At 42.4% G+C, this 25,823-nt stretch overlaps 1 protein-coding gene across 1 annotated transcript in view; it reads left to right on the forward strand.

Annotated features, from left to right (window-relative positions):
- The window catches only part of LOC128596489 (uncharacterized), a 78,677-nt gene extending 72,583 nt beyond the window's left edge, over positions 1-6,094 (forward strand). The window contains exons 23-27 of the mRNA XM_053606101.1: positions 933-960; positions 2,775-2,893; positions 3,082-3,147; positions 3,979-4,010; positions 4,094-6,094. Coding sequence (XP_053462076.1) covers positions 933-960; positions 2,775-2,893; positions 3,082-3,147; positions 3,979-4,010; positions 4,094-4,237 — 389 coding nt within the window. The 3' untranslated portion in view covers positions 4,238-6,094. The remainder of the gene's footprint in view (positions 1-932; positions 961-2,774; positions 2,894-3,081; positions 3,148-3,978; positions 4,011-4,093) is intronic.
- The last annotated feature ends 19,729 nt before the right edge of the window (positions 6,095-25,823 follow it).

Raw genomic sequence — 25,823 nt, forward strand, 5'->3', positions numbered from 1 at the left:
GTAGTGGAGCATGCCAGGATGATTTCAATATTTCAGTGATGGAAAATTGCCATATTTTTAAGGCTGATACAGCAGGCTTCAAAATTAGATTTACCTCTTTTTAGACCTTAAGAACACTTTAAAATTTGTTCAGATGTTTAACAAATATTTATTGAGTATTTACAACTGCTAGTCAAGACACTGGAAATACAAAAAAAAAAGTTAAGATAAAGTTTTCAGCCTCATCTAGCACATCTTTTGGTGAAGGAACAAACAAGAAGCAAACACAGAAACAATTACAATACAATACAGTAATGTTTATATTACCTAGTTCTATATGTAGGTCACTTAATCCAGCCTGTTGACATCAGAGAAAGCTCTAGAGGAGGAAAGATAGGTTGGAATTACCCAACTGAAAGAAAAGGAAAAACCATGTACCTCAAATATGTAGTTCAGTGTTGCTAGAGTGGATTTGCAGGGGTCACAGCTGGAGGAGGAGAGAGTTGAGCTTATTGTGGTGGTCCCCTCAAATCATCCTTGCATAGCAATTCTAAATGAATTCTAAGCCTCTATTGGCTTTCTGGCCCTCAGTCTCCTTCTCTCTGCCCCAGAGGGCTGTAGTCAGGACAAAAGGTAGATGTGAGAAAGCACTTGGCCCAGAGTTAAATATTAACTTGTCCTCCTTCTATTCCTCAGTCTCAGCTTCTCAGAGCTGCTGTTCAACGGACCCTTGCTGATTGAAAAATGGTTCAGAGAGAGTCTGATTCTGGCCAAATGTCTGTCAAGACCCACTTTCCTCACCTATAGCAAGTCATGGGGAATAGAGCTGGATGTCCCCTAGGATCTGCCACAGCTGAGGTCTAGAGTGAATGTGGTTCCTAGGGACAGTCTAACTAACACAGGGCATGTCACCTGCTCAGTTTGCTCACCACCAGTGTCCCTTTGCTTTGCAGGAGGATTTCCTGCCACTGGAACCTCCAGGTGAGTCCCTGCTGCTAGTGCTACCGACATTTCCATGACTGACTTATGCCCACAAGATGGGGACACGGAATCACCTGTGTCTTAAAGAGATTTGAAAAGACTTCCTGTTTACTTTTTCACATTCTTACAAAATCCAAAACTGTGATTAGAAGGCCACTTTCATTCATATTTGTGAATGATACTCAATGCCTACTTACACAAGAATGCATGTTATTATTTATCTGTGTTTATTTATCTGCTTCCTTAAATGTGTCCAGTATAGAATTGACCATGGCCGTCTTCAGGATGTCATCCTTCGTAGGGCTACAACTTATCACCCCCTCCTTCCTGGCTCCTCCACTCATCCACTCATTTGAGAAACAAGCATTGAATGTTCAATTCACAATATTAACTGCAGAAGGAAATAAAATTGGGGAAAGATACCCTCATGGTATCTTATGGGAAAGTTAGATTATTTTCATATGAGGTAGATAATTGAAAGGAAACTTTTTTTCCTTTGAGACAGAGTCTCACTATGTTGCTCTAGGTAGAGTGCCGTGGTGTCACAGTTCACAGCAACCTCCAACTCTTGGGCTTAAGTGATTCTTTTGCCTCAGCCTCCCAAGTAGCTGGGACTATCGGTGCCTGCCACAGGAACAGTCAAACTAATGTCCCTGAGCTACAGGTGCCGAGCCGAAAAGAAACTTTTTTTTTTTTTTGCAGTTTTTGGCCAGGGCTGGGTTTGAACCTGCCACCTCCGGCATATGGGCCGGTGCCCTACTCCTCTGAGCCACAGGTACCACCCTGAAAGGAAACTCTTTTTAAAAAGAAAAAGTTTACATTCTGTGAGAATGCAGAACCATAGGAAGAGAAACAGCAGAGCATATCACGCAGAGGACAAGGGCGTGATCCTCCTCTCTCTTCAAAGGACTTTATAGCTCTGACATCTACGAGAGACAAGACATCATGCCAAGCTGCCATAGACAAGGACTAGGGGAACAGAGGCCAGTGGGAACGGTATGGATGTGCCCCACAGTGGTTATGGCCCGGCTGTGGCTTGGCTGGCAGAGATGGAGGACATCAATGCTCTCTGTTGAAACTCAGCTGCTCTGGTGTTAGAATTTAAGAGTAGAAGAGGCCACAGTGACCTGGTAGTGTTATCTCCAGAAATGGTGGCAATAATAGGTATCAGCCCAGGCTAATTTTTTTTGAGACAGTCTTACTATGTCACCCTCGGTAGAGTGCCATGGCATGGCAGTTCACAGCAACCTCAAATTCTTGGGCTTAAGTGATTCTCTTGCCTCGGCCTCCCAAGTAGCTGGGGCAACAGGCACTCGCCACAACACCCAGCTATTTTTTTTATTATAGTTGTTATTGTTGTTTGGCAGGCCCGGGCTGGATTTGAACTCACCAGCTCCAGTGTATGTGGCTGGTGCCCTAGCTGCTGAACTACAGGTGCTGAGCCCCAGGCTAATGTTTTAAATGCATGTGAGACTTTCCCAGTGGACTCCTAGAAATACTTATTATTCTGTAAGCCTTTGTGTATCAAGGCCTTGTGTATCATAATTTTTATGTCTTTGAAAATAATTTTAAACTTTAGTCAATAGGGATTTTTATGGGCCTTGAGACTGTGTGGCCTTTGCCTCTGACCTCGCCTCCCTGCCTGCCCAGGCCTCCTCTTGCTGCACACTCCTGATATTTTCTCAAAGAAGCTGTGCTGAAGCAGCTGCAATATTTTACAAGAATCATGCTGGGCTTTGTGGCTACTGATTTCTTTGAGAATCTGTGTAAACCACAAATACTTCTTATCCATCATCTCTTCCCGTCTGTCACAGTTACAGTCCCCACAAGTGCTGGGTACCTTCCTTGTCCAGACCTTCCAGAAGAGACCCCCAAAAGCCTCCCCACCAGGAGCCACTAACTCTCCTGCAGCTGCAGCCAGTGAACCCCAGCGGTGAGGACAGAGGGCTTTCGCAGTGAGCCAGCGAGGGAGGAGGGGTTGAGCAACAGCCCACGGCCTGACCACTAATTTAGAAATGGCATTCCTGGCATTAGATTGGGGATAGAAGGTGGCTAAGAATTTGGAGGGTCTGGAGTATGAGCTCTTGACTACAGGCAACTACATCTTCTTTTCTTTTACAGTAATTCCTGAAGATAGTATAGTTTATTCCCAGATCTGGAGCTTCAAACTTGCAGCAGAAAACTCAGGTGAGATACTTTTTAGGTAAGTAGTGGGGAGATGGCAGTACGTTATCCCATCCAGCAAGAGGCCTGGATCATAGTCATCTCACACACGGGTCCATCGTGGAAGGCATTACCTGCACCTCCCGCTGCCAACCACATCCTCACCCATTCCCCGTCGTCTGTCCACGTCGCTGTCCTGCCACCGTTACCTCCCAGACTCTGAGGACAGACACTATTTCATTAACATACCCACTGGCATCTAGCTCCATGCTTGGAAAGCGTAGGCCCTCTGAAATATTTTTCAAGTGAAGGAATAAATAATCTAACATGGAGACAATTGTAATTCTTTTAACTGGTCTCTTTATTTCTAGTCTTGTTCTCCTCCAGCCTTTCAACTGTCTGTTCACAACATAACCCCTTTGAGACGGACAGTGGTTGCCTTGTCTCCACAGCTCGCCCCTGGCCTCCCTCTGCACTCTGGCAGCTCCCCCATTCTCTGCCTTTTGTCCTCTCTGGCTTCTCCCCATCTCCCCATGCCAAGTGAAGCGAGGCACCTCTGCTGCCTTCTCCAAGAGGATCTCCACGGAGGCCAGTGGCAGGTGCTCAGCTGGGACAAGCAGAAGAGCAAGACAGAAATCGTTGTGAAAGTTGCTCTGAGCCTTTGGTAGAAGGGGAAAGGTGTTGTGTGTGGAGGGTAATTTTCTGTGAGGGTTTGGAAGAATTCAGCAGAGGAAGCAGTCAAGAGCTGAGCCCAGAGGTGAAGAATGGCTCAGAGTGTATTGCGAGGTGGCCGTAAATTGGAATACATTCGTTGCCCACAGTCTAATAATTTTCTTTGCTGCTCCCATCCAACAGCAAATCCACCAACTATGCATCGGGAGGACAAGGTGGGTCGTGTTGCCTGGCTTTCTTTCCTCTCCGCCCTTCCTCTCCTGTATTCAGGTATTTACCATCGTGCTTTCTTCTCCAGGAACTTGAAATCTTTTATTCAAACTTGAAGGAGGTGCCCTACAATGACTCTACAGGACTGGCCTGCAGTAGAGGCCGGACCTCCGAAGCTGATACAGGAAACTATGAAAATGTTCTATGTGCACGTCCAGCCTTGGACCACTAGCCCTGTACCCAGCATGTCTGCAGAGACCCTGGGAGCAGCTGTGCCCTTGCCCTGTTCTCTGCAACCACCCTCCCTCTTGCTGTCCAGACTCTGCCGCCCAGCCTGAGCTACAGGCATGGGGGTGTGCACACAGGATCTGCCTGTCTCCCCCATGCCCAAGTCTCAGTGTTCTCTGGGATCAGCTTCTGGGCCAGCTCTGCTTTCCGTTCCCAGTGAAGATGTGGCAGGGCGGAAGGGCCCTCAGCACCCAGGGCTGTGAAATAGAGGAGAGAGAAACAATCTAACTGGGACCCCCATCGTGACCATTTGATCTAAGTTTGATCAGAAGATCTTAATGTGCTATCTCTGTAGAAACACCTTGCTCTAAATATTTTGTTTCCTTTTCTGGTTAGCTGATAATGGCGTTGCCAATGTTTTGGTGTATATTGCTATCAAATTAAAAACAACCAAAACAAGGTATAGAAAAAGATCTTAAGATGACTCTGCCTCAAGAGCATTTTTATACTTGTGGGAGACATTCTCAACCAAATCCACACTAGGTATAATGAAAAATCACCTCAATGTTTCCTTAAAGTCTCTGCAGCCTGATTGAATGTACGACCTTATGTGTGCAAAGAATGGCATCAGGTACAATCTTTGCTTTGTGACATCGTCTAATTGTTTTCTATGCACGACCTTGTTTTTATTCTTATGAACACTCATTACTCCCAGAACAATGACCAACGTCATGTATGTGCCTCTCCCTTCCTTCCTCTGACTGACTCCACCTGATGGAAACATATCCTGAACCTCACGTTCACTGTTCTGCTGTTCTCCTCTTCATATGGTATTAATGCAGCCCTAGGTTTCCTTTAAATATATATGTTTTTATATTAGTTGTTTTAACTTTATTAGTTAAAGGCTATATGGGTGTAGGTCACTTTTTAAACCTTTTCACTTAATGTTGTATTTCTGAGATTCGTTCATGTTGTTCACCTTGCTATAGTTCATTTGCTTTCATTGTCGTTTAATATTTCTTTGTGTAAATATCTGGCTTGGTGTTTTCCTGGTTATCACTATTCAAAAAAATCACTCATCAGCATCTTAAATCTAGAATATGACAACAGTGGAAAAGATGCCAACAATTTTCAGTGATTTAGCCTCTTTTCTGAAATCGTAATATTCCCAAATGTCTCCGAACGTCACAATCCCCAGGAACAAATGAGATTATACCATGTGTTAACATTAATCTCTGAATCTTGCCAGCTTGAGGCCCTGGGCTCGTTCACCTAGGAACACCAGTCCCTTGCAAAGCAGCATATCTTCCTCTAATAAATATTTCAAGGAGTCCACAGGGAAAGTCTCACATCCATTTAAAACCTTAGCCTGGGCTGCTACGTACTATCACCACCATTTGGGAGATAACACTACAGGGTCACTGTGGCCTCTTCTCTTAAATTCTAACACCATGGGAGCTGAGTTTCACCAGAGAGCATTGATGTCTTCCATCACTGCCAGGCAAGCCACAGCTGCCGGCTGTAACCACTGTGGGGTAGGTACATCCACACTGTTCCCACTGGCCTCTGTTCCCCTAGTCCTCGTCTGTGGCAGCGTGGTGTGACAGCCTGCCTCTCCTAGATGTCACAGCTATAAAGTCCTTTGAAGAGAGAAGAAGATCATGCCCTTGTCCTCTGTGCGACATGCTCTGCTGTTTCTCTTCCTATGGTAAACACACGCCACCAGAGTGGCTGGATGTAGACAAGTCTGGGGTCCCGGCCACCAACCTGTCCTTGGAAGCTCTCCTCCCGTCTAACCCTATTGCTAATTTGGAATCACCGTATCAGGCTTCTTTGTGTCTTACAATAAAATTTCTCTCAAGGACCTTCATTTCTTACCACTGTTCGTTCCTTTTCTCCAGTCTGAACCCAGGGACCGACAACGTTCAAGGCTTTCATTTTCTTTGTGATGATGCTTAGTCCTGTGTAAATCAGCAGGTGTGAGTGGAGGGAGGGAAAGGTCATAACCGTGCCTCAGATATAACCAAAGTGCACCTTCTGACCTTCAGGAAAGTGAGTTACTCTTACGTGATGCTCCATCTGACCGTTAGCTCTGATGTTCACCTACAAACCCTGCAACCCAGAAATTAAAAATAGTAATTTTTAAGGGGGAGTTGGAAAGTAAAAGACATTTTCTTGCCTTTTTAATGTCTCCTTACATTAGCACCTCCCCTCACTCACAGTTTGCCAAAGGGAAAGCCACATGAGAAGCTTAGATTTGGTCACTAATGTGTAGTAAGAAGTTGGTTTTAAGACAAAACATCTTACAAGGCTATATATGAAACTTAGTAAATGTGGAATGTAAATGTCTTAGCAAAATAACTAAGAAAATGCCAGGAAGGCTATGTTAACTAGTGTGATGAAAATGTGTCAAACGGTCTATGAACCAAGTGTATGGTGCCCCATGATCATATTAATGTACACAGCTATGATTTAATAAAATAAATAAATAAATAAAAAGAATTTTGCCACACACACACAAAAAAGACAAAATTAAAATAACCTAGAAACTAGAAGAGATGAGAAGAGGCTTCCTAGCCTTTTCAATGGTGATTAAGAATTCTGCCATTGCCAGGTGAATCTGGGAAGTGTAATTTAAAAGTCCAGAATATGGGAGAGTTCCCAGGATGCCCAAATCCCCTTCTCTGGGAGCAGCTGCTTCACCCCAGAGTCCCCATGTGCACAGAGCTCTTCTGTGTTCCCTTTATGTGACATGCTCCCCAATGTGTGCAGCAGTTCCTGAGCACCTACCAGATGGCAGGTAATCGTATTAACGACTCACATTGGTGAAGGTTCACTAGTTGCCAGACCTCGTGCTAAGTGCTTTACACGAATTGTCTCATCTAATACTCAAAACAACCACATAAGGTAGATAGTACTGCTGTCCCAGTTTATAGAAAAAAGGACTCTATTAGGGACAGACCACCCGGCTAGTGATTTCATACCCAGTAAGAAGAGGAAACAGGTTATCTGAATACTCAGCATAAGATCTCCACCAGCTTTTTCATTCACTGCCATGATTTTTCCTTTCTTGAACAACCTCCTTTATTTATGCCCCCAAATATTCTTATTCTATGAGTCTATCTTTAATTCTTTTTGTCCTCCTGTACAAACAATGAAATACTATTCAATCAATTATGATGATAAGTATAGAATAATACAATAGAGACAAAGTAAGATATTCATGGCTGCACTATCAATTAATTTCTTACAGGTGGGTCCTGAAACAGTTTCTATAAAGTGATCCATTTACTTCATTTTTTTTTCTCTGAGACAGAGTCTTGCTCTGTCACCCAGGTTGCAGTACAGTGGTACAATCATAGCTCACTGCATCCTCAAACTCCTAGCATTAAGTGGTCTTCTGACCTCAGTCTCCTGAGATCAGCTAATTAAAAAAAAAACTGTAAAGATGGGGTCTTGCTGTGTTGCCCAGGCTGGTCTTAAATTCCTGGGCTCAAGCAATTTTCCTTCCTTTGCTTCCCAAAGCGCCGGAATTATAGGCATGAATCCACCATGCCTGGCCAAAATCGGTCCATTTTAATAAAAAGAAATGAGAAGGAAATGAATAAACACATAGACATGGTTATAAATGTAGATATTGATACTGTCTAAGTCCATTCGCATTGCTGTAAAGGAAAATCTGAGGCTGGGTAATTCATGAAGAAAACAGGTTTATTTGGCTCACAGTTTAGCAGATTGTACAAAGAGCCTGGCGCAGCATGTGCTTCTGGTGAGGCCTGCTTCTACTGTGGCAGAAGTTGAAGGAGACTCCAGTGTGTCACCTGCTAAGAGGAGGAGCAAAAGAGAGAGGGCAGGGAAGGGCCAGGCTCTTCTGAACAATTAGTTCTCCTGTGTTCTCATAGAGTGAGAACTCACTCATTACTTCGAGGATGGCACTGAGCCATTCAGGAGGAATACACCCACCTCCCATCAGACCCTCCCAACTCTGGGAATCAAATTTCAATCTGAGATTTAAAAGGGACCTATATCCAAACTACATCAGATATTCATGAAACTGTGGGCAGTGGTGGCAGTGGTTATTTAGAGTTAATAACCAGCAGCAGCATTGTGCCAGAGAGCTGGCACAATGGGATCCCCCAACTTCTGGTCCCCAATCTACACTCTCGACCCCAGAGCGCCCGGTCTGCAGAGGGGTCCACTCCATGGCAGCCACCTCCCCATGACCCCTGCCAGGTCAGAGAGGAAGCTTGAGGGGGTCGCTCTCACCAGCACTGTGACTATGCCCACCAGCCACTTCCCAGAGATCCCAGCCAAACAAGTGCCCACCGGCCCTCAGCATCTGCCACCACCACCTTGCCATCTCAATAGCACTGCCTCTGCCACCTGAGTAACCCTGAAGCAGCTGCCACAGTCGGACCCACGTGGAGGGACAGTTTCAGCCATCCGGACTCCCTGGCAGGGTGCGTCACCAATCCTGTCCCACCAGTGGCCAAGCCACTGCAGACTGTGATGCTGCAACCCACCCAGGCACAGGCCAAGATCCCTGACCTGTCCAGGTGCTTGCCAAGTTTCCACTCCCAGCACAGGCCTTCGCCAAGGTTCCAGAAACATGCAGGCATCCTTCAAGTTCACACCACCCTACCCACCGCCGGTCCCAGTCCCGAGACATGCCCATGCACCTTCCAAGATCCAGCAACTTGCCCAGATACCAGTCAAGGTCCCACGATGAGCCCCGCTAAGATCCTGCAACATGGCCCACCCACGGCTGCAGTCCCCTGATGCATCCAGGTCCCCACCAAGGTCCCAAAGTCTGGCCAAATCCGAACCGTCCCCCAGCTCTGGCTTCACTGTGGCAACCATAGAGGATCAGAGCTTTGTGAGAGAACAGGTGTGTTTCAGGCTGTCAGGGCATCCGCCTGTTCCCGAGGTCAGTCCTCCCGAGTAGGACACAGAAGCACTGTCCAGGGATTCCTCCTCTTTCTCACTAGCAGTGAAAAGAAGAAAGGGCATCCAAACTGCAAAAGATGAGGTCAGACTATCTCCTGGTTCCTGAGATATTATCTTGTATCCAGAAAACCCTAAAGATTCCACTGAAAGACTCCTGGAATTGACAATTAAATTCAGCAAAGTCTCAGGTTACAAAATCAATGTACACAAATCAAAACGTAAGCACAAGGGAACGCTTCTGTTTTATTTCTTTTTCTATGGTAGATGCTCAGTATTCATCACGAATTGAGGAGTCTGTGAGTGAAGGGAGGGATGTCTTCCTTTGATCCTCCTGGTTGAGGCTTTACATCGCCACATCCTTTGCCAGATCAGGTCATAAGGGCTGGTGACACCTGGCTAGTTCTTCCTCCTCCTCCTCCTCCTTCTTTTTCTTCTTTTTTAGTAGAGACGGGTCTCAATCTTGCTCAGGCTGGTCTAGAACTCCTGAGTTCAATCAATCCACCCACCTTGGCCCCTGGGTTGCAGAAGGATGTGACAGTGCACGCTAACGTTGAGATGGACTTGTCTGTGACATTTGAAAGGCTCGTCCAGGGAAGCACCAGCCTCAGCCCCTGTGCTCTGACGCTGCCCGCGAGAGAACTCTGCCAGTTAGAACAGCAGCACGGGGGGCAGCCTGGGTCGCCGCTTGCAGGACCGCGGTGGGACCCAAACCCGACCGGCCACTGGGGCCACCTGCAGACAGGCCTCGCCGGCGGGAGTCTTGTCCGCTGCTGTTTGACAGCTCACTGGCACATGGAGGCGGAGCCTGATGACAGCAGGGTCGGCCCCCCACGACCCGACCCACAGACCTTGTTCTTGCGCGCGCACGTGGACGCCCTGGACGGCTGGCATCCCAGTCTCTAGGAGATGGAGGCTAACTTAAATCCTGAGAGCTTTCTTAAATCCTGGGTCTCGGAACTGGAAGCGCTGAGCCTGCAGGTGGCACTGTCAACCAAACTAGGGTTTCCTGTTGACGAGGGAACACCGGGAATGGGTTCTCGCTGAAGTTAAATTTAACGTGCCTTCTTCTTTTGTGCACCTCCCCATCTTCCTTCTTTCAATCTCACAGCTTAGGAAGGGTGCGTGAGGTGACATCCAGTAGGCACAGAGGCCGCAGCAGCAGACAGAGCTACACAGCGGTGGCCAGCTGGGGAGAGGTGCCCCGGCGGGAGCCAGGCCTAGGCAGTGTGCAAGTGTGGGACTCGCAGAGCTCACTGTGCTTTTTATTCCTTTCTTTGGGGGAAGGAGGTTGGGGTAGGAGAGAGTTCTCTTGTCTGGTTTGTACATGCAGGAGATGGATCTGGATCTCAGAAGGGATTAGCAATTTTCCGCGAGGGAGTTGGGTGGAGCCATGAAGTGATGAAGCAGAGGAGGGCAGGATGATGTGAGACGGGCGCCTGGCCCGGGGCTTGCCGGATGTTTCCTTCTTTGGACTCCAGGCACCGAGAGCTGACCAGTTTCACCCTGGGCAGGTGCAGGGATCTGTGCCTGAGATCACCTCACTTTGTGGACTGTACCTGAGGCAAATTTACCCACAAAGGTCCCCATAGGACAACACTGTAAAGGAGGGAGGCTAAAGGAACAGGGCAGAGAGATGGGGGCAGACACCAACCTTCACCAGTGCTATTTTGTTTCATTCTCACAATTACTCTGCAATGAGGTGTCCTACTGTCCATTTTATAGAGGAGGAAATGAGGCCCAGAGAAGCTGCTGTTTGTCCAAGGTTACAGAGCTGGTGAATGATAGCACCAGCCTATAGCAGAGCGGGAGTCATTCTAAAACAGAGTTCTCAATGTACACAGCTATGATTTAATAAAAAAACAAAAACAAAAACAGAGTTCTCCCACTACGTCCAGCCTGCACTTCTGGAAGGGTCTTCTGTGGTTGTGCTCAGCTGCGCCCCCTAGTGAAATTATTCGGGAGGCACCTTCCTGCGCTTGTTCTCCACGTCATCCTTGGGGTGTTAGGCCCAGGCCCCCATCCTGGTGTGCTGCCTATGGCAGCTTCTCCTTGATCATAGCAAGAAAGACAAGCTAAAATGACTTCGGAGGCTAGTGGCACAGGAGGCCTGTCAGGTGGCAGTGACAAGCCAGGTGCTGCTCAGTGCACGAGGCCTCTGGAGACAGTCTGCTGTTGTTCCTGCCTAGAACACTGTCCCCACCACCCTGCACGTCTCCTCAGACTTCAAGCTCTATGATTCCAGACAAAGCAGGCCAAGTTTGTGTGTCCCTATGTTCCCACAGAAAAATTTTGAGGGTCCGTGACAGGACTACAGGGTGACAGCAAAAGACAGCCACACTCTGAATCCCAGGAAAACTTTGGCATCACTGTGAATGGCAGCCAACTGCCAGGTGTGAGCTCTGAGCTATGCATCCTTCCTCCTTACCCAGGAGGACAGCAGGTGGAGCAGAAGGTAGGACCCAGGATCACATGCTCTCTGCTGCAGCTGGGCTCCATGTCCTGGGGGAGGTGCTATGTCCCAGGAGAGGGGCCATGTGGGGGGGGGGTGCCATGTCCTAGGGGCCTGTGGAAGTCCCCTCACACCTGCGGGCTGTGTGGGTTGGAGACCCTCCTCACACCCTGTTTTCACACACCGTGACCAGCCCAGAGAGATCCTTCCACAATGGGATGAGCAAGCAATCTTTCCTTGCACACACCAGTGGCCCCGCAGTAAAGGCACTGCCACTGTGTCTGTGCAGACACGGCTCAGTCCACCCTGCCATGGCCTCCGCATAGCAGGCAGAGGCCTCAGCTCGTCCCCTGACAGGTCCAACCCAAACCACATGAACAAACTACCAGTACTTTACTAAGGATTTTGTAGGTGTTGGGTTTGCCCTACCAACCTTTGTGGTGAAAACTCATTTAAAAACCTTCTAAATCTTAAAAAACAACAACAACAAACCAACAACAACCAAAAAACCCCAGTTTTTCCCACATTTTTGGTGAATAAACCTTACTTTGCTTTTTTTTAATTTCGGCTGTTTGTCTTCTGGTTATGTATTAATGGTTATAGGAGTTCTTTTTGGTGATGATCAGTCAGGTGCAGCCAGAGAAAGGGACACAGAAGAGGCACAAGAAAAAGTGAGTTTGTGATCCTCATGGGTCCGAGAGAGACAGTCCCTGCATGCAGAGGGGGTCATGTGGGAAGGAGCCCCAAGAGCAGCTCAGGGAGCAAGTGGGAAGCAGAGAGAGGAGGGTCAGTGGGGAGGGGCCTTCATTGAAACTCAGAGTGGATTACACAAGAAAGGCTCAGGGGGGTTCACCCGTGTGTTGAAATGTTACTAGGTCATGGTCAAGGGTTTAGGAAGGGAAACTGGTGGCAAGGGTCCAATCTCACCACACTGGTGCAGTTGGCCTGAGTGAGGAGCTCTCAGTCAGTTTGTGGGGAAGTTGAGGAAATTTGCAATACAACTTTGTCAGATACACACTCACCAAGTGTTTTCTCCTAGTTTGTGACTTGCTTTTATATTTCCTTAACTGTGTTTTTCAAAGTTTTTTAATGTGGTGGAATTTATTATTTTGTTCTTATAATTCATGCTTTGTGTGTCCCGTTAAAAGCTATTTGTCTAACCAAATATCATAAAGATTTTCTTCTATATTTTTCTTGAAGAAATTCAATATATTTTATTGCTTGTCTTTAGATATGTGATGCATTTCAAGTTAATTTTTATACATGGCATGAGGTCAGGGTTGATGTCAGTTTTTCCCCATATAGATATCCAATTGTCGTGGAAACTGGTAGAAGTCTTTTCAAGACTACCTTTTTCCCTTTGAATTACCTTGCCACCTTTGTCACCAACCAATTGACTATGCGTGTGTAAGTATAGATCTACTCCTAGATTATTCCATTCCATTTATCTTATCTCAAATCTTACCATAAGATCCATGCCTGTGCCAAAAGCCACACTTTCTTGATTACCATTAATTTATAGTAAGAAATCAATTATTGTAAGACCACCAACTTTATTCTCTTTTTCTTCAAAATTATTTTGGCTAATCTAGGCCTTTTGCCTTTCCATATACATTTTTACATTGTTTTTTTAATGTATTAAAAAAAGAAAATTTTGATAAGGATTGCGTTGAATCTCTGAATGAATTTGGGGAGAATTACTATCTCTGGTAATTAACAACACTGAGGTTTCCAATCCATAAACTTTATATAATCTTTCATCTTATTAGGTCTTTTTTAAGAATTTCTTTTTGCATATCCTTTATTAAATGTATTTCTAATTATTTTATATTGTGGAGATTTTACTTCATTTTCTAATTGTTTATTACTAGGTTTATTTTATAATTTTCCTCAATTTTCTGAAAAAATTTATACACGATTGGTAGTTTTTCCTTAAATATTTGATAGAACACATCAGTAAAGCTATTTGAACATTTTTTGTGGGGAAGTTTTTTTATAAAAATAATTTACGCTCTTAATAGAAATAGTACTATTAGCGTTGTATGTGTGAGAGAGAGGAGGGGGAGAAAGATGGAGAGAATTTTGGTAGACCATGTGTTTCAAGGAACTTCTCCATTTCATCTAATCATCAAATTAGTTAGCATAAAATTTTATATAATTTTTTAAATTTTTTTACTTCAATGCCTGAAGTATCGATAGTGCTAACTTCTCATTCTTTCCTAATATTGGTGAAGTATGAGTTCTTTCATTGTTCTTGATCTTTCAGCTAAGAGTTTTTCAATTTTGTCGATCTTTTCAAAGAACCATATTTTGTCTTGTTAATTGACTTTGTTTTCTATATTGTTGCTTTCTGCTCTTATCGTTATTTCATTTCCTCTTCTGTATGACAGTCAAAATTCTAAAGATTCCTAAATCTTGAGAGTCCTAAAGGTTCTCCCCTCTAGCTAGTCACATCTTCTCTTATTCCTTCTTTTTGAGTATGATCAAGACTTGTGACTGGGATGGGATGCCACCCTCATGATTAGGTTATTTACCTTTGAGTTCATCAAACGGGAACCTGTCCTAGACCACCTCATCAAGTAAGCCCTTAAAAAGGGAGAAGCTGGAGAGATTTTCCTTCTGGCCACAAAGAAGAAACAAACTGCCATATTGTGAACTGCCAGCGAAAAGCAGCATCCTCCAAGAGACTGAGGGGGGTCCCGGCCAACAACTATCAAGTACAAGAGGACCCTCATGCAGCTGAAAGGAAACGTAGGGAATTGGGTCTCTCCCTAGTGAAGCCTCCATAGGAGGAAGCAACCAGCTGATACCTTGATTTCAGCCTTGTGATACCTTGAGCAAAGGATCCAGTGGAAATGTGTTAGACTCTGGACCCACAGATACTGCAAGGTAATAAATGTATGCTGTTTCACACTGCTAAATTTGTGGTGATTTGTTACATGATAATTGAAAAGTCATGCATAGGTGGTGCCTGTGGCTCAAAGGAGTAGGGCGCCAGCCCCATATGCCAGAGGTGGTGGGTTCAAACCCAACCCCATCCAAAAAAACTGCAAAAAAAAAAAAAAGAAAGAAAGAAAAGAAAGAATAAAGAAAAGTCATACATTTTCTCTTCTGGGGTCCTCTTTTTCCTGCTGCTTTTTTTAGAGTTTTATTTCATTTTTTAATTGGCAAAAACAATTGTACATCCTTATAGGGTACAATGTAATGTTTTGATACATGTATGCATTGTGTGATAATCAAATCAGAGTAGTCAGCATATCCCTCACCTCAAACGTTTATATTTATTTGTGGTGAGAACATTCAGCATCCTGAATGTTATTTTGAAATATACAACACGTAATTATTAACTACAGTCACCACCCCTGTTAGAACATTAGTATATAGAACCTCTTCCTCCCACCTGTCACCTTGTACCTTTTGACCAGCATCTTCCCTATCCCCTCCCACCCCTGCCCAGGTTCTGGTAATCACCAGTCTACTCTCTACTTGTGTGAGTTCAACATTTTTAGGTTCCACATGTAAGTGAGATCATGTGGTATTTGTCCTTCTGTGCCTGGTTTATTTCGCATAACAATGTCCTCTAGGTTCATTCATGTTGTCACAAACAATAGGATTACCTTGTTTTATAGCTGAGTAGTTTTCCTTGTGTATATATATTCTTTTTTCTTTTTTATGGACACATAATAATTGTACATATTTACAGGGGACAGTATGATATTTCCATACATGTACATAATGTGTAATGATCAAATCAGAGATTATCATTTCTTTGTGCTGGCCACATTCAAAATCCTTTCTTTTAACTATTTGAAAATGTACAAAAAATTATTGTTGACTATTGTCGTCCGCTATAGAACGTTAGAACTTATTCTTCCAAGTTTGTTTGACCACAAACAAGTTTGTTTTCACTGTAAGTTTGTCTTCACTGACCAATCTCTCCCTATCTTCCCACCCCACCCCCAGCCTCTAATAACCACTACAGTTGAGACAGATACATTTTAAGAAGTGCCTCATTGGGCAATTTCATCGTTTGTGTTAATGTCATAGAAAGCATTTACACAAACCTAAATGGTGTAGCCTATCACACCTTAGACTACGGAACATAGCCTATTGCTCCTAGCCTAAACACCTGTAGGGCATGTTACTGTACTGAATATTGTAAGCAATTGTACACAATGGCATTTGCATATCTAAACATACCTAAACATAGAAAAGGTACAATAAAAATGAGGTCTTAGAAACTCATGGGATCACCATGGTACGTACAGTCCATTATTGATTAAACGTCACATTCTAGTTTCGACTTCAATGAGATCAACTTTTTAAACTTTCGCATTTGAATGAGAACATGCAATCTTTATCTTTTTGTTCCTGGCTTATTTCATTTAACATAATGTTCCCCAGGATTATCCTGCAAATGACAGGATTTTATTCTTTTTTACAACTGGATAATATTCAGTTGTGTACTATACTACATTTTCTTTGAACATTCATCTGTTGATGGAAACTTAGATTGAGTCCATACCTTGCCTATTGTAAATAGTGCTGAAATGGAAATGGGACTGCAGATATTTCAACATATGGATTTCCTTTCTTTTGGACATCTAGCTAGTAGTGGAATTGCTGGATCATATGGTAGTTGTATTTGTAGTTTTCTGAGGAAACTCCATGCTGTTTTCCACAGTAGCTATACTAGTTTACATTCCTACAAGAGGGATGAGAGTCCCCTCCCCACCCCATCTTGCCAGTACCTGTTATTGAGAAATGTCTATTCAGATAACTTCCGTATTTTTTAATCGGATTGTTTTGGGGGGGGGGGTGCTGTTTAGTTGTTTGAGTTTCTCTCACTCTGCACATTGTCTTTTCATTCTGTTGATTATTTTCTTTGTTGTACAGAAGATTCTTAGCTTGATGGAATCACATTTGCCTTTCTTCTCCTTTTTTTTCTTTTGCCTAACTTTTGGGGTCTCGTCCATAAAAACCTTTGCCCAGACAAGTGTCTTGAAGCATTTCCTTTGTGTTTTCTTCTAGTAGTTTCATAGTTTCAGGTCTTGCATTTAAAGTCCTTAATCCATTTTAAGTCGATTTTTGGAGGTGGGGAGAGACAGATGTTTAGCCTCATTCTTTGTAGATGAGCATTCAAGGCTACCCATTCTCCCCCAGCACTGGTTTGCCTGTGTCTCACAAAGTATTGTCCTCATCACTACAGTTAGAGTTCAGTCTTCCATTTCGTTCTTTATTTTTTGTATTCCTCTGATTTTTAAAAATCCCCCCACCTTCTTCTAGATTATTTGCATATTTTTAGTGTTTTGTATGTTTCTAAATAATTTCTAATACTCATGATATTTTGTCTTTGGCTCATGAATTATTTTAAGATGTGTCATTAATTTACAGTATTGGGGATTTTTCTAACTATTGGTATTGATTTATAATTTAATTACATTGTAGTTGGAGAATATACTGTTACTTTAATCCTTTTAGATTTGTCAGCAATTAGTTTATGGCAGAGCATATGGCCGATCTTTGTGATACACAGTGCAGACTTGAAAATAATGTATATTCTACAATTTTATAGTACCATGTTCCATAAATATCCATTGAGTCAAGGAAATTGAGAGCATTGTCCACATTTAAAAGAGTCATATCCTTGGGTCACTCAGTCTAGAGAGCAGCTTCATTTTCCAAAGATGAATATGGAAAAAAGAGGCAAAATATTCATTTTTTTCTGTGGTACACACTTAAAGGAGAAAGTGTGTACCATCTCTTAATATGCAAGGCAAAAGTAGTGCCCTGCTGATGAATAAAGACACATACATAGTGTATATAAAGAATTATAATATACTACAAGTAGACCTTCCTGGCTGATCCTGCAATCCCTTTACTAGGTATCTGCCCCAAAGACAAAAATCATTTTACCATAAGGATATTTGCACTGTAATGTTTATAGCAGCTCAGCTGCAAAGATGTGGAAACAACACAAGTGCCCATCAACTCAGGAATAGATTAATAAACTGTGGTGTATGTATACCATGGGATACTATTCAACCATAAAGAAAGATAGAAACCTTGCATCTTTTGTGTTTACCTGGATGGATTTGGAGAAAATCCTCCTAAGCAAAATATCACAAAAATGGAAAAACAAGCATCCAACATACTTAATACTAATATAACTAGTAGATGAACAACTACACACCTACACAAGAGAAAAACACATTTAAGTTCAAGAAGGGAAGAGGGGAGAGGGGAGGACATTTGGTGTGCTCTCACCTACCAGGTACAATGTAGGGATATACGGCACACCTCCTGGGTGAGGGGCTCAACTACAACTGGGAGGCTACCTTACAAATGCAAACAATGTAACATAATTGTAAGTACCCTTATTTTATCTGAAATGAAAAAAAGAAAGAGAAAGAGAAAAAAGAAGAAAGAAGGAGGGAGTCACCTGTGGCTCAAAGGAGTAGGGCACTGGCCCCATATACTGGAGGTGGTGGGTTCAAACCCAGCCCTGGACAAAAACTGCAAAAAAAAAAAAAAGTAGAAGAAGAAAGAAAGAATTATAACTGAATGCAGTTCCCTTTGAGCATCAGTTTCATCTTCCTACTGTCCCTCTTGTAGGTGAAATCCTATTTGCAAAGTGTTCTTTTCCTGACAGTTGTAAATTCTTCTCTCTCCCTCCTTGAATGGGCCTATCCACACGAGCTACTGGATCTTTGCCCTCCTCTGTCAATGTCAATGTGTGACCAGTATGATTCTTCTCTAGCAGCTGCTGTTCTCCAGCCCTCAGCAGTCAGGCCTGCTTTACATATGGGTATGAGGCATCAAAGAAGAGCACAGGGAAGTAGTCACAAAAGGAGGAAGCAGTGGTTAGTGGCCTGAGAAAGTTCTCAGAGGTTACAACGGGCCGAAAAGAGTGGAAAATAAACAGTTCTGTGCCAATCTCTGCTTTCTCCTTTTTGGCAGCTCCAAGCAGAAGAAGAAGGAAAAAAAATCTATGATTTCTTTTGTACCTTCTTCCCAGGCCTGGCTGACTATCTGGCTGGTGCACGGGAGACTCCTCAGCGCCTGCTCACGCCCCTTCTAACAGGAGACCCTGTTAGACCCTGTCACCTCGGGCCAACTTTGTGGGCACATTCACTGCCACTCATTCTGTGTGACCAGGGCCTGCCCTAAACAGTAACACTGTGTGGGGACACAAGAGACTCTAACTTAGATGTGAATCCTCCTTGTGACTCTAACCCCTAATCTGGGAACACCTCCAAGATGTCTGGTTGATTTGTTACCCTATATGTAAAAATACCTATTCACTGTACACTTTGCCTTTCCTCCAAAACAACCTTTGATGTTGTTTCATAAGTCATAGCCCTGATGACTGTAGCATCCTCTCAGCCATTCACACATTCCTTCCAGGGCACCTACACTTTTCTCTAAGATATAACCACCTTCTGGGTCCTTGTGTGTAAAGCTCTACTTGCTTTGCAGCCACCCAAGACTACATGTTTCTAAGTCCCCCAATAAATTACCCCCTGCTGATAGGGGGATTTGTCTGCCTCATTCTTTAGTTTCTTGGTTTCTTCTGTGTTGGGGGTTGCTTTGCATATATGGTGGCTTCAAAAAACACCCTGCCTGCTGAGAAATGCCTGTGAGGGAGAGAGAAGAGAGCTTCGAGGGTAAGGGCAGGTGTTACAGAGGCTGTTGATGAGATAATATCTGTGCTATAACTCTCCTGATGAGCTGCCTTACCATGAAGCCTGAAAACAAATATTCACAAGAGGGATTTTACAGATAAATCTATGTTCTGTGTCCAGAAGAAAGTAATATTGTATTAGCATCATCTGTTTTCACTATTCAACCCTGCCGTGTAGCCTCAGCTTCAGGTCCACTAAGCCCCTCCAATGCTTCTCCACACAAACTCCTTTTGTCCCTTGGTACCTGATGGAGAGAAAGGCCCCTGTGCTAGAACAGGAAGAAGAGCCTTGTTCTTCAAGCCAGTTTAAATCTACTGAAAGCAGAAATTGCTCATTTTTTAAATAAAATACAAATTGTACCATTTTGGTAGCAGGGACATGGACCAACTTATGTAATCAACCGTAAAAGTGAGAATTTCTCATAAAGAAAAAGGAATGGTTTTCTAACACCAGGCAGGAAGGTCGGAATCAAGCTGGCGTGAGAAGGCAGGGTGCCGGGTGGTGGTTGGGAGCCTGGGAACTGCCCCTGCCCTGCTTTCAGACAGAATCCTTACCTACCGTGGGGCCTTGGACAAGCTCTCTCTCTCATGCCTTAGTTTCCTCATCTGTAAAACAAAAATGGTATCTGATTCTAAACATTGGGGGGTGGATTAAAGGAGTTAACACAAGCAAAGAGCTTGGAACTCTGTGTGAAGCATACTAACCACTCAAATGTGAACTATTTCCTCTGCTGCTGTTGTCTGTTTCATCCTGTCTGCCCACATACCTTGATTTCTATTGGGTTTCTTTCATAGAATTTGCTGCTCTCTGAATTATCTTGTTTACTTAATAGTTTATTTGCAGAACATGCCAGGTGTCTAAGTTTTTCACACCCTCAGGAGAGGGAGGGCGCTGAGCATTCTACTGTATGTTTTCCTTGCTGGTGCTAAGAGCTCTCACCTCTTTCTGACCCAGCTCTCTGAGCACCTCTGCTCTGAAAACGGCAACTGTCTCTAATCCCCAGGGATGTTTCTACCTCCAGAGCTAAAAGCCACGCAGAGGAACACAGGGAACCTCAACTATAAAACCGAATTAATCGAGATTAACTTGATTTTAAGCCAGACTGAGCAGACAGCCACACACAATGCCACACACAAATCCTCTTGAAGGATTTCCTTCACCATTTTCTTTTCTTTTCTTTTCTTTTCTTTCTTTCTTTTTTTGAGACAGAGTCTCAGTATGTCACCCTCTGTAGAGTGCAGTGGTGTCACAGCTAACAGCAACCTCAAACTCTTGGGCTCAAGCAATTGTCTTGCCTCAGCCTCCCAAGTAGCTTGGTACTACAGGTGCCTGCCACAACACTCGGTTATTTTTTTTTATTATTAAATCATATCTGTGTACATTAATGCACCATACACTGGTTTTATAGATCGTTTGACACATTTTCATCACACTGGTTAACATAGCCTTCCTGGCATTTTCTTAGTTATTGTGTTAAGACATTTATATTCTACATTTACTAAGTTTCACATGTACCCTTGTAAGATGCACCGTAGGTATAATCCCACCAATCATCCTCCCTCTGCCCATCCTCCCCTCTTCCTCCCTTCCCGCTGCCCCTTCCCAATATTCTTAGCTTTCATGTGAAAGCCATAAATTAGTTTCATAGTAGGGCTGAGTACATTGGATACTTTTTCTTCCATTCTTGAGATACTTTACTAAGAAGAATATGTTCCAGCTCCATCCATGAAAACATGAAAGAGATAAAGTCTCCATCTTTCTTTAAGGCTGCATAATATTCCATAGTGTACGTATACCACAATTTATTGATCCATTCGTGGATCAATGGGCACTTGGGCTTTTTCCATGACTTAGCAATTATGAATTGGGTTGCAATAAACATTCTGGTACAAATATCTTTGTTATAATGTGATTTTTGTTCTTCTGGGTATATACCTAGTAGAGGAATTATAGGTGTAGGATAATATTTAGAAATAAACATATCCTACATCAAGCACACAAAGTAAATTCAGTGTGAGTTAAAATGACTTGCTTTTCTTCCAGAGGCTTAAGGGACTTGGACCCCCCTGGGTTACACACAGAGTTAGCTTCCTTGGAGTTGTAAATTCCTTAAGCCATTTTCTCTGAAGCTGTACACCCTGTGAATCCTGAGATCAAAGGGCATACTGCCCTTCCTCAGAGATACAGGCCAGAGGGTTGATGTATGTTAACAACATATTGTCAGAGGTCTATAGGTACTCTGCCCTGAAGGAAATACACAGTCATTCCTTTATACTGAGTAAACTGAGTGAATGCTTGAAGGTATTCTTCTATTAACTCTGCTCCCCTGTGGCTACTTTCTTCTTTGTGATCCTTCTTTAGATACCTGCTCAGAAATTAGTCAATGTTTAGAAGAAGAGGTTTACTACAAAGGTGATTGTATTGATATGATAACAAAATATTTCCTTTCAAGTTAATTTCAGATAGGTAAAATAAGATAATGATGAAACTAATAGATAATAGATTAAGTGTGTACGTGACTAGAAAAATATAAAGTCAAAACCTGGAATAAAGATTTTTGCTACACGCCATCTCATTTTGTGTAGTCCGTTTCTTGATTTAATAATTACAGGAGCAAGTTTACACCCACGGAAAAGCTGCTGTTTGTTCGCGTCTCTGGAAATGCAATAATAGGATTGAATGGCAGATCTATTTTTAGATCTCTAAGTGTTCTCCATACATCTTTCCAAAAGAAATATATTAATTTGCATTCCCACCAGCAGTGTAGAAGTGTTCCATTTTCTCCACAACCACGCCAACATCTCTGGTCTTGGGACTTTGTGATATGGGCTAATCTTACTGGAGTTAGATGATATCTCAAAGCAGTTTTGATTTGCATTTCTCTGATGATTAAAGATGATGAGCATTTTTTCATATGTCTGTAGGCCGTGCGCCTGTCTTCTTCAGAGAAGTTTCTCTTCAAGTCCCTTGCCCAGCTTGCGATGGGATCACTTGTTCTTTTCTTGCTTATACATTTGAGTTCTCTGTGGACTCTGGTTATTAAACCTTTGTTGGAGACATAACCTGCAAATATCTTCTGCCATTCTGATGGCTGTTTGTTTGCTTTACTTACTGTGTTCTTGGCTGTGCAGAAGCTTTTTAGTTTGATCAGGTCTAAGTAATGTATTTTTGAAGCTGCTTCAATTGCCCAGGGGGGGTCCTCCTCATAAAATACTCGCCCAGACCGATTTCTTCAAGGGTTTTCCCTGCACTCTCTTCTAGTTTCATGTCTTAAGTTTAAATCTTTAATCCAGTGAGAGTCTATCTTAGTTAATGGTGAAAGGTTAATGGTGGGTCCAGTTTCAGTCTTCTACATGTTGCCAGCCAGTTCACCCAGCACCATTTGTTAAATAGGGAGTCTTTTCCCCACTGAATGTTTTTAATTGGCTTGTCAAAGATTAAATAATGGTAAGTATCTGAATTCATCTCTTGGTTCTCTATTCTGTTCCAGACATCTACTTCTCTGTTTTTGTGCCAGTACTATGCTGTTTTGATCACTATCAATTTATAGTATAGTCTGCGGTCTGGTAGCATGATTCCTCCTGCTTTGTTTTTATTTCTGAGTAATGTCTTGGCTATTCGAGTTTTTTTCTGATTCCATATAAAATGAAGTATTATTTTTTCAAGATCTTTAAAGTATGACAGTGGAGCTTTAATAGGGATTGCATTAAAATTGTATATTGCTTTGGGTAGTATGGACATTTTAAGAATGTTGATTATTCCCAGCCATGAGCATGGTATGTTTTTCCATTTGTTAACATTTTCAGCTATTTCTTTACTTACAGTTTCATAGTTCTCTTTATAGAGATCTTTCACGTCCTTTGTTAGATAAACTCCCAAACATTTCATCTTCTTTGGCACTACTGCTAATGGAATAGAGTTCTTAACTGTTTTTTTTAGCTTGACTATTGTTGGTATATAAAAGGCCATCGATTTATGAATGTTGATTTATGAATGTTTTGTAACCTGAGATGCTGCTGTATTCCTTGATCACTTCTAAGAGTTTTGTAGTAGAATCCCTGGTGTTTTCCAGATATACAATCATATCTTCTGCGAAAGCAAAAGTTTGATCTCTTCTGACCCTATATGGATACCCTTGATCGCCTTTTCTTTCCTAATTGCGGTGGCTAAAACTTCCATTACAATGTTAAAGAGCAGTGGAGACAATGTCTGGTTCCTGATCTGAGTGGAAATGCTTTCAATTTAACTCCATTCAATACAATATTGGCTGTGGGTTTGCTGTAGATGGCCTCTATCAGTTTAAGAAATGTCCCTTCTATACCAATTTTCTTAAGTGTTCTGATCATGAAGGGATGCTGGATATTATCAAAAGCTTTTTCTGCATCAATTGAGAGAATCATATGGTGTTTGGTTTTTAATTTGTTTATGTGCTGAATTATACTTATAGATTTACGTATATTGAACCAGACTTGAGACCCTGGGATAAAACCAACTTGGTCATGATGTATAATTTGTTTGTTGTGTTGCTGGATTCTGTTTGTTAGGATCTTGTTGAATATTTTTGCATCTATATTCATTAGTGATATTGGTCTATAATTTTCTTTTCTTGTTGGGTCTTTCCCTGGTTTGGGGATCAGGGTAATGTTTGCTTCATAGAATGTGTTGGGTAGTCTTCTTTTTTCTACATTTTGGAACAGGTTGAGTAATATAGGTACTAGTTCCTCTTTAAAGGTTTGGTAGAATTCTGACGTGAAGCCATCTGGTCCTGGGCTTTTCTTTTTAGGGAGATTCTGTATGGTTGATGGTATTTCAGAACTTGATATGGGCCTGTTCAACATTTCCACTCGATTATGGCAAAGTCTTGGAAGGTGATGTGCTTCCAAGTATTGGTCAATTTCCTTCAGATTTTTATATTTCTGAGAATAAAGTTTCTTGTAATACTCATTAAGGATATTTTGAATTTCTGAGGAGCGTGTTGTTATTTTATCTTTGTCGTTTCTGATTGATGAGATTAGAGATTCTACTCTTTTTTTCCTGGTTTGGTTAGCAAAATGTTTATCTATTTTATTGACCTTTTCAAAAAACCAACTTTTGGATTTATTGATCTGTTGTATAATTCTTTTGTTTTCAATTTCACTTATTCTGCTCTAATTTTGATTATTTCTTTTCTTCTGCTGGGTTTCGGGTTGAAATGTTCTTCCTTTTCCAGTTGCTTGAGATGTCCCATTAAGTTGTTAACTTCCTCTCTTTCCATTCTCCTGAGGAAGGCTTGCAATGCTATAAATTTCCCTCTTAGGACTGCCTTTGCGGTATCCCAAAGGTTCTGACAATTCGTGTCTTCATTGTCGTTGTTTTCCAAAAATTTAGCAATTTCCTTCTTAATGTCATCTCTGACCCAGCTATCATTCAGCATAAGGTTATTTAACTTCCATGTTTTTGTATGAGTATGCAGATTCCTGTTGTTACTGAGTTCAATTTTTATTCCATGGTGGCCCAAGAAGATGCAAGAAATAATTCATATTTCTTTAAATTTACTGAGGTTAGACTTGTGACCTAAGATGTGATCAATTTTGGAGTATGTTCTGTGGGCTGATGAGAAGTATGTGTATTCAGTTTTGTTGGGATGAAATGTTCTGTAGATGTCTGCTAAATCCAAATGTTGGATGGTTAGGTTTAAATCTAAAATTTCTTTGCTCAGCTTCTTATTGGAGGATCTATCCAATACTGCCAAGTAAGGGATGAAATCTCCGAGTATTATTGAGGTGGAGGAAATCAAGTTGCTCATGTCTGTTAGAGTTTCGCTTATAAATTGAGGCGCATTCTGGTTGGGTGCATAAATATTAATAATTGAAATCTTATCATATTATCACCCTTCATAGATATGTAATGACCATTCTTATCCTTCCTTACTTTTCTTGGTTTAAAGCCTATTGTGTCTGCAAATAGAATTGCAACACCTGCTTTTTTTCTAATTACCATTTGCCTAAAATATGGACGACCATCTTTTTACCCTGAGTCTATATTCATCTTTTAAGGTAAGATGTGATTCTTGTATGCAGCAAATATCTGGCCTGAGTTTTTGTATCCAGTCAGCCAACCTGTGCCTCTTTAGAGGACAGTTTAAGCTGTTCACATTAATGGAGAATAATGATAAATCTGGTAAAATTTTGGGTATCGAGTTTTTCAAAAGTCCAATGGACATTTTTAATCCTTGCGCCACTGTGGAAGCTGGAGTTTGATCAAAAGTTTCTGAGTGAGTTTACTTTTGTGGTAGAGGATTGTGCTGGTCATTATGGAGGATAGGTCTGAGAATATCCTGGAGAGCTGGTTTGGTTATGGCAAATTTCTTCAACATATGATGTCATTAAAGTATTTAATTTCTCCATCATAAATGAAACTCAGTTAAGCGGGATACAGGATCTGGGGTGGAAAGTTATTTTGTTTTAGGAGATTAAAAGTCAATGACCACCCTCTTCTGGCTTGAAAGGTTTCAGCAGAGAGATCTGCAG

This window comes from Nycticebus coucang, chromosome 10 (genome assembly GCF_027406575.1).
Source record: "Nycticebus coucang isolate mNycCou1 chromosome 10, mNycCou1.pri, whole genome shotgun sequence".
Taxonomy (NCBI): domain Eukaryota; kingdom Metazoa; phylum Chordata; class Mammalia; order Primates; family Lorisidae; genus Nycticebus; species Nycticebus coucang.